Source organism: Erigeron canadensis, chromosome 6 (genome assembly GCF_010389155.1).
Source record: "Erigeron canadensis isolate Cc75 chromosome 6, C_canadensis_v1, whole genome shotgun sequence".
Lineage (NCBI taxonomy): Eukaryota > Viridiplantae > Streptophyta > Magnoliopsida > Asterales > Asteraceae > Erigeron > Erigeron canadensis.
Genome location: NC_057766.1, coordinates 4,669,821 through 4,680,011, shown reverse-complemented (window position 1 = coordinate 4,680,011; position 10,191 = coordinate 4,669,821). Strand labels below are relative to the sequence as shown.

At 32.8% G+C, this 10,191-nt stretch overlaps 1 protein-coding gene across 1 annotated transcript; it reads left to right on the top strand.

The window, feature by feature from the left end:
• Positions 1-406: 406 nt before the first annotated feature.
• On the top strand, positions 407-5,848 carry LOC122605672 (aluminum-activated malate transporter 9-like). Its single transcript, XM_043778625.1, has 6 exons — positions 407-851; positions 2,624-2,773; positions 3,185-3,454; positions 3,684-3,820; positions 4,037-4,183; positions 5,012-5,848. The coding sequence occupies exons 1-6, from the start codon at positions 548-550 to the stop codon at positions 5,693-5,695; spliced, it is 1,692 nt and encodes a 563-aa protein (XP_043634560.1). The 5' UTR covers positions 407-547; the 3' UTR covers positions 5,696-5,848.
• The last annotated feature ends 4,343 nt before the right edge of the window (positions 5,849-10,191 follow it).

Genomic DNA, 10,191 nt, shown 5'->3' with positions numbered 1-10,191 from the left:
TTAATCTAAAAATAACTCTGTATCAAGATCCATTTAAGATCAAATACCCGTGGACCAGACACATGTCCTTCAAATGAAAGTTGTCGACATGTATCAAACAACTTGTAAGTTACTTTTTTTTTTTTTCCCCTTTTCCTGACGTGTTTCCATTCGTACTTCTTGTAAAATACTGTAAACCATATGGCCCATGTCATCAATAAATACTTTATTATTAACAAAAAAAAAAAAAATTATTGTCAAACTTAAAACAACAGGCATCGAATGTCCCTTTTTAGAACACAAAAATAAAAGTCTAATTAATTGAATTTAACAGAATGCTTGACTCTTGCTTTTTCCTCGAAACTGTCACCATAAATATCCCTCTTTGTGTCAATATCAATTTATCACCCCCTTTTTATTCCTCTCACAAAAAAAAAAAAAAAAAAAAAAGTCACCATACAGAATGTATCATCATCACCACTTTACACTGAAATGCTTGTATATATCATCATCATTATATATATAACATTCTTGAAAAACCCTTAACAAAAAACATAAAAATAATAATATGGGCAATAAACAAGGGTCATTAGGAGAAGATTATTTACATCTTAATGATTTTGATGATGGTAATGATGATGGTTTTATAAAGAAGAAAATAAAGGGTTTGTGGAATGGTATGAAAGATGTTGTGATTAAGGCATGGAAAATGGGTCGATCCGACCCGAGAAAAGTGGTGTTTTCTGCAAAGTTGGGTTTGGCTTTGGCTTTGATATCTTTGTTGATATTTTGGAAAGAGCCTCTTCCTGATATCAGTGAACATTATGTTTGGGCTATTCTTACTGTTGTTGTTGTCTTTGAATTCAGTATAGGTACCCCACATATACATATACTACTACTTTGAATTGTTATATATACATATATATATATATATATATATATCTTAATCCTTATTTAATATCCTTTATTGGTTTCATGTTTCTTGGTTAGGTTTTGGGTTAAAGTTTGAAACTTTATGTTACCATAGCTAGTTTTCAATGAGAATTTGATATGGGTTTTGATAAGCTTTATTTGTTTTGGGTTGAAGTTTTAATCTTCATGTTTAACAAAATTATATATTATTGTTAATTGTTATATATCCCTTTAATTTTTTTTTTAATACCCTTTATTGGTTTCATGTTTCTTGGTTAGGTTTTGGGTTGAAGTTTGAAACTTTATGTTGCCATAGCTAGTTTTGAATGAGAATTTCAATTTGATAAGCTATGTTTTGGGTTGAAGATTTAATCTTCATGTTATTTCACCGACTTATTTGAGATTTAGAAAAGCCAATAAATGTGCGCATATTTTCGGCTTACCGGCTTATTGATTATATAAGCCCGTAAGGTCAAGATGATAAACTTGTAAAAAGGGAAAATTGAGCTTTATCGACTTTTTTGTTTCAGTATGCCGATATGCCCAGAAAATAAGCTAACGTTTGAATGAGAATTACTATTGAATTCGCCATTCTTTTAAGTTTTGTGTTTCTTCGTAGGGATTGCTCATTTGCATGTTATCTTGAATTGTTTTGGTAAAATATTTGGAACTTAACTTTAAGGCTAACCTATTGTTGTTATTTTTGAAGTTTGGTATAAGTAGCTAAGATTTACATTTTTTTTTATCTTTGTTTAATGCCCTTTTCCCGTTTCATGTTTTTTGGTTAGAAATTTTATATTATCTTATTTTGTTTTGAAAGAAGGGTTGCAGCATGAATCTTTAGTTGAATTAGTGATTTCTAATTGTCAACTTGATATGAATTTGTTGACAATTGCGGTGTTTTTGAAAGTGATTATGGACTTATGCTATTTTGAATATTTAGATATACTAGAACGTGAGGTAGGAATAGTTGCCTGAACTTCATATGATGTTGATGGTGGGGATAATTGCTTGAGGTGGCTATTAAATCTAGTGCACCTAACATCAACCCGGAGACCTCTCGATAAGTTGCTCTACAAATAATCATTTGTTAAATGCATATCCGAAAACCCAGAAATTTACACCAATCATTCTCATTTATATTGTATGGCTGGTTATGGAATTTAATTTTAGCTTCAAACTTTTGTTTGGAAGTTTAGGATCCATATCTGTTTTGAAAGTATACATTTGCAACCTTTACATCCAAAATGAAGGTAAATTGCTCAACACTAGTGTTTGTTGGCTTGTCATGTAGGGTATGGGGTTTGGGGTGTTGGGTGACGTGGGGTAGAGGATAATTATCATACAAAAACACAATAATTTTCCTTTTGGGAGGTTCCTGGTCAACTAGTAGTCTGTTTAGACACCTTTTTGGTGAATGTGATTTGATTCCCTAAGTCAAATGATCTTTAAAGTTGATATACTATTGAGTTACATGAGATAATTATGCTTTTACGGGTTTTCATGGCTACTAGGAGTCTAGGAGATATTCAGATGTGAGTGTAAAGTATTTGTTGTTATTTGAAGTTACTATAATTAGTTATGGACTAAACTTATATTAATGATTATTGAATTTATTGTAGCTATATAAATAACTTAAGTGTATGCATGACTGTAAGCTATCTGATTACTTTATGATCTTATTCTGATTGTTCAAGTTACAATGCTGACTTCCTTTGTTATTTTTATGCAGGAGCAACCTTTAGCAAAGGATTAAATCGTGGACTGGGGACTTTGTCAGCTGGTGGACTTGCCCTTGCCATGGCTGAGTTAGCTCGCTTGTGTGAGCGAGCTGGTGCTGTATGGGATGAAATTGTTATTGTTGTTAGCATATTTACAATTGGTAACTACTATGATTTCCTGCCGTAGGTTTAAGGTAGAGGTGGCAAAATGCGGTCGGTTAGGATTGGTAGGTGGTCAAAATGTATAAGTTTTTCATGTGTAACAAGTTTTTTACCAAGATAATAATAATAATAATTAGTGTGTTATAAAAAGTATATCCCTTCAATATTTATATGATTAAATTTAGGAGGTTTTTATTCTTCAGAACACACCGTGGACGCCTTTCAACCCATTAACCTCTTTCCTTTCTAGCTGTTAATCTATCTCTCATAGAGTTAAAGCATAAGTGGAGTCAACCCATTCATAAGTAGATGGACCGACATTACCCCCTCTAATTTATGGTAGCAAAATGCCATCTTAAGATATAAACTATATTTTTATTGAAATGTGATATACTTAATGTCTTCTGCAGGATCACTTGCAACTTTTGCAAAACTTTACCCCACATTGAAGGCCTATGAGTATGGATTCAGAGTGTTCACTTTGACTTATGTGTACATAATGGCTTCTGGTTATCGTACAAATGAGTTTATAGATACAGCCATAAGTCGTTTTTTACTAATTGCACTGGGTGCTGCTGTTAGTCTGCTTGTGAATGTTGGCATCTATCCTATCTGGGCTGGTGAAGATTTACATAAGTTGGTGGTTAAGAATTTCACTGGTGTTGCTAATTCCTTGGAAGGTTTAGCACTTCCCTATATTTACTTTATAACTATTTACTCTATTCGGACGTCCATTCAAGACTGGCCTTCGTTTTGAGGTCAATATATATGTGTATATATACATAGAGAGAGAGTGTCAATCCAATACATCCAGCCTGTTTAGCTTTGAAATTGTTTGACAGTTTGAAGTTTAGCTATTTATTAAGTTCATGTATATTTTATCTTACTGTTTGTAATGCTTCGTTGCAGGTTGTATTAATCAGTATCTTAATTGTGTTGAATATAAAAGGATTCCTTCAAAAATCCTTACTTATCAAGCTTATGAAGATCGCCTTTATAGTGGTTACAGATCAGCTGTCGAATCTACAAGTCAAGAGGATACTTTGGTATTTTACACTTCAAATTCTGTTTTCTGATTTTATGTTTTCTCTATTACTAAATTATCACCCGCAGTATATCCCTCGATTTTTGTTATCACATGATTTATCCTATTATATTTATATTTTCACAAAACTGAAGAATTTTCAATGAGTTTTTGGTTGAAAATTATCTGTTTGACTTAAAAAGGTCATAGCATGTGATACAGTGTTTTTTTTCTTCAGTTGGGCTTTGCTATCTGGGAGCCACCTCATGGTGCTTACAAGATGTCCAAGTATCCTTGGAGAAACTTTGTGAAACTCAGTGGTGCGCTACGGCATTGCGCTTTTATGGTCATGGCGTTGCATGGATGCGTACTTTCAGAAATTCAGGTAACTGTACTTCGCTTTTTGGCTACAATTTCATTTGAAATTGGTTCGAATTTGGGATATATGGTGTTGCAAATGGATCGATTTTTAAATAAAATAAACTTAAAAAAGGAAACAGGCCGAGCAGATTAGAAATCACCCATAATGTACTCAGAGGTTTATAGCGTCTTGAATTATGTTATTTTGAAAACTAGACCATTTTTAGATAAGATAGTGTTCGTAAATCATATCTAGTTTATTAAATATTAATATTGATAAATTATAAAAAAGAGGCAAAATCTGTTTGTTGGTCAACCTTAGCATCCTATCTATTTATTAGCTTTTGACATGTATACTCCCTAGTGTCCTCTTACACTCATCATCTTCTTGAGTTGATATATACTAATATAACGAGTCCTTGAACCGAACCCCCTTTAAACTTATTAGTGAGATTTTATTTTAAATGGGTCAGATACATACATAGCTAAGAGAGGAACGGGGCACATGAGCTGAAAGTTACCCAAATACTCAAACTTTAAACTTGAATCAATCCGACCTTCTAAATCTTTTATTCAACGATTTGGATTATTTTTGTAATACGATTGTTTTTTAAATCATAGATACGCCATAACACATTAATCAGTTCTGAAGAAATCTTTATGAATGAACAAAAGGTATTTCTGTATCAATCCAACATTTCAAGCTAATAAGGCTATATCTAGTCATACTAATTAACAATCTGACCTGCGTCTCACCACTTCTTGCTGTATCTATTTGAGTGATCTACCTAGCTTATTACTTGATTACCACAAAAGCAGGGATTGCTGACCATGTGTTATGTCAAATATATAGGCTCCTGCTGAGAGGAGACGAGTTTTCCAAGACGAACTTCAAAGGGTAGGCACAGCTGGTGCTAATGTGTTACGTGAACTTGGTAACAAAGTTAAGAAAATGGAAAAACTAGGGGGAGTAAATATACTCGACGAAGTTCTCAAAGCAGCTGAAGACTTGCAAAAAAAGGTTGACCAAAAGTCATACCTTCTTGTAGATTCAAACAGTTGGGAAATCGGGAAACCACCAATGGAGCTTCATGATCCCCAGGACTTCTTGAAGATCGAAGACCCACATGTATATCACGGATACCACTCATTTAGTGAAGCCCGACTTGATCTTGGAACATCAAGGGGCCCTGGTAGTGAAAATACCAATTTACCCTGGGAGGGCACAAACGGCCATCACAACCACAGGTCATTGACTCGACAATTCTCGTATAAACCTGAAAGAGTGGTGATACAAGATGAAGGAGACACGTACAAGAGCGCGAGCGTACTTTCTTTAGTGACCTTTACAAATCTTCTGATTGAATTTGTTGCAAGGCTCGGGAATTTGGTAGTGGCATTTGAAGAACTGAGTGAGAATGCAAAGTTTAAAGCTCCACAGGCAGAAGAAAAGATGGAAGAAGAGATTTGTGGAGTGTGGACACGGTTATGGAGGTATGTAAAGCCTAGAAATAGAAATGAGAACTTGTTAGCTTAATTAGATTATGAAGTCTGATAGAATCCCTCCCTTTTTGTTCATGTGCTGTGATGGTTCAGAGTTGTAAGTCTGAATTGGATTTGTTTTTTCAGCCATGGAAAAAAGGTTTGACCTCTAATAGTAGTGACAAATAAACGGTCATCTTTCTAGTGAGTTTTGATGGGGTTCAAAATATCTAACTTTTTGATCATGATATCCTGGCGTGAACACTAGTTCTTGGTTTGGTGTGCAACATTATTGGGCCAAAATGCATTTTAGTACCATCAATTTAGTTGACTAGGTGTTACAGTATATTATCCTGAATTACTAAAGGCACAATATGGTATCGTCGGCTTGGTTTTCGTCTTCTAATACTTTAGGCTTACTAACTTATCTTTTTAAAAGTTTTATATCAATTATTAGTCTAATTTATGGTGTTAAAAGTGTTATGATTTATAAAAGAGAAACGATTAATCCTCCCAAGAGGATTAAACTAATTATCCTCCTAATTTTCTTGGTGCTTGGTTTGGGTATACTCAGGTTCAAGTCTAGGAGGCAAAGTTTACCTCAATTGATCGTCGTGCCTTCGGACGGATTAGTAGGGGGTTTTCCCCCATCGGGTATTTAAAATAGGCATTTCTACTTCGAGGGAGTTTTCTAGCGCGGACCCAGTTAAGACAATGTATGCTAAACCTCCCACTGTCGAATCGTGCCACGAATTTCTCAAACGAAATTCACCTTTTAGAAAAAAAACACTTACACCATTCTTGCATTTAATACCCTCTAAATAATAATTACAGCTTTAAAGTGTTTCTCTAATTCCCCATTTTACTCTTAAATCTAATATTATTTGTTTACATAATAATTAATCTACAAAAATGTTATAAGAGTCTTCCGACTACATAGCTAATGAATTCATATATCCATATAAAATAAATCATAGAGATTATAATAACAGTATATTTATTCCTATATGATAACACTAAAATATTATATAATAAACCATCTGTAGGAATAACTAATCGAAAGAAAAAATCCTCTTACCTCCTGAACAAAATAAGTCACCTTGACCCATAAGTCCATAACAACTAAAAAGTCAAAATTGACTCCTTATTAACGTTCTATTGCAAGTGAGTTCTATCCAGGTTTGATACTTTAGGCCTGTGATTACCCACCAGGATTTTGTCTTGGCTTTCGTGGAGCTTTTACCGGGTTGGGGGGGGGGGATCGGGTAGGTTCACGGTATCCAGTCCGGATACCTGGGATTCGACCCTTGTTGTTCTAAAAAAAAACACCAGATTTGACAAAATACCAAATCCATCATCTAGCAACAACCCAAAAATTGACACATATGAGTTGCTGTTCTGAATCAGACTTCATACCAACTTCGGGAATGTCTTGGTTGGAATTAGCAGGGATTCGTTCGATATAATTCGACATCTATATTCTGAAACTGATCCAAAGATTCAACTTCAGGAATTTCTTGGTTAGTATTAGCATGGAATTGGTTGATACTTCGACATCAATATTCTGAAATTGATCCTAAGGTTCAGCTTCGGGAATGTCTTGGTTGGTATTAGCAGGGATTCGCTCGATATCTTCGACATCAATATATTGAAATTGATTCAAATGTTCAATATTCGTAGTTGGTTCGATAGGTCCAACACTTAGAATTTGTTCGACGGGTTCCATATTTAGTACCCTATCACTATACTCTGTAAATAAGTCCCACATGCTACAGAAGCAAGATATGATCTCTACCAATAAACTAAAACAGGATTGTAACATTCTTTAATCGATACATGGTGTAATATTTAAAAGATACGTGTACCTTTTAAATCTATATCCTAATAATATAATTTCCTTAATCTAATCAAATAACTATTAATTATCAAATTCGAAATCTAATAATACCATGGTTGTACATGGAAAGTTGAATGCTAATATATCTCTTATATTATATGTTTTACTTTTTGTAGATGTAGATGGTAATTATTTTCTGTAAAATCAATAATTAATAACTTTAATAACCTTCTTATTTTCTTTTACGTATCATCTAAAGTTGCATACTTGCATGCCCCTTTTAATTGTAAGTTATAACTATATTTGACGAATGAATTTTTTAATGTTAAGATTTAATAAATGTTTTTAGATAGCTTAACTTTTAGATGTATTTATGAATTTGTGATTGTTTATTCTATATTAGGATTTTTAATGTGATAATGTAGGTTTCTTTAATATATGATTAGTTTTGTTTTTAGGGACTTTGAATCTCTGTTTAGTTTTCATACAATTCGAAGTTATTCGATCTATTGTGGTAATATTAATGTTGTGAATGTTCGTTACTTTTGATTGTTAGTTAAAATATATATACATGTCACTTAATGATCACAAACTTATGATAAAAACATACGAGTAATTTTTAGATAAATATTGTCAATAAAGGAAAAGTTATGCATTAAAACCCTTATATAAACCACTCATGCAAATTCTGAAAACTTTTTTTTAGAGCATATCTCCAACAGAACATCCCCTATCTTTATGTATAATAAAATATGTGGCATATTTATATTTTTTTTCAAAAAATTTTTATTTTATTTATGATGTCATATATAATGTTGAATATTTTTAAAGATAAATTGTTCATTAAATACTTATTTTAAAATTCTATTTTTATTTAAAAATATATTTATGTTTTGTTAATGCAATAAGTACCCATATATCTAGAATCCCTTATAAAGTATATTGGACTCCTTATTTTAGAAATTCAACAATCTATTCAATATCCTCATATTGCCCCTAATTCACACGTTACCTCTAATTTTATATCTCTAAACACAATCAGACAAACACCTTACCAAGATCTAACACACAGTCACTTTTTTCTCTCCTTCATATTTACACACGCATATTGATTCCCCCATTGTTTTGTATTATTATTACCGTTTAACCGTCGCAACGCGCGGACACCAACCCTCGTATATATAAACCAAGTTACAATATGTCAATAACAAAAATTACATATATTTTTTTTTTATAATTTTTTTGCTTTTAAAAGTTTTAGTTAAAATACCCGAGTTAAACCCAGGTTTATTAGCTAGTTGCATCATCCGTATCTAACTATATATACTTTAATTATAAAAAGGTAAGTTTCAATAAAAAGAATTACAAATATAATATAGTGTCAAGAAAAAGAGTAACATAAAAACTATATAAAACTAAAACCTAATATAATCAGTGATCAATAATGTAACTTCGTGCATGTATTTATAATCATACTTGAAAGTATTAACGTATATGTTTTTATAAAGATTATTCTATATAAATAATAAAGTTTAGATAAACCGTGCATCATGCACGGGTATTGATACTAGTTATTATTATATATAACAATTTAGGTCCGCTTAACTACAGTAACATTTTTGATTTTTCCATTTCTACCACAAAACTTTTCACCTTTTTATTTTTACACACAATCTTTGCTCTCTTTCCTGTGCGTAGTCTCTTCGGTTTTTCTTCTTTCTTCATATAACAACTTTCATCACGCACCACCTAAACAACCACCACCGCAAACACAAGCAAAAACGCAGCTAAAAACTATAAAGAAAGAAAAAAGCTTGGCGTGACTATTTGTTACTCCTGTTTTAACAATTCAGATGGAGGGTATTTTTGTAAGTTCACAAGCAAGCCGGCTACAACATAGCTTCAGCTACCACCCGCCGTTGACTTGACAACCCCTGCAAACTTCTAGAACCTGTTGGGGATATACAGTCAATAACGAACAAAACCGGATATATTTTTCAATCTCCGAAGGCGTGTGATCACTATCAGATTGAATCAATTTGGTGGTTCAACCCAAATTACTCAATCGGATACAATCAGAGATTAGAGAACGTTTTGTATGTTTGTGTTTGAGAGAAGTATATGAAAATGGGAGAGAATTCAATTTGAATTTGTGATTACAGAATGAATGATGCCAGACCCGTAACTGCCTTTATGTAGTTAAATTGAACTTTGCCAATTTGGCAAAATAAGTCCCTCAAGTTCTGAAAATTAATTGTTTATTTAATTTTCTGAGCCAGGGGCTCTGCCCCTTGGACCCCGCTTCGCCCCTAAGATCATAATAAATTCATATAAGTGTACACTCCGCACCACCATACTTATACGATATATTATTATGACTTAAATAAACAATTAACCCAATTACACTAAAATACCAACAATCCCCCCCTATTTTAGTGTAATCCTTGATTAACTAAAAAGTATCTCAAACATTCAAACTTTTGCATAAATGAAATGTCGCGACGATTGAATTTCACATTAGTACATTACACATTCCATATATTCAAATACCAAGGTGTCGCTAAGGATTGAACCCTGGGAACTCATTTTGAATACACGAAGATAATATACACAAAAGTTTACATACATAGTAGTTTTATCATGACATATGTTTTACTAGCCTATGTCCCTATCCTTCATAAGCATGTCAAAGCCATGTCCCAGCTTCTTGAAAC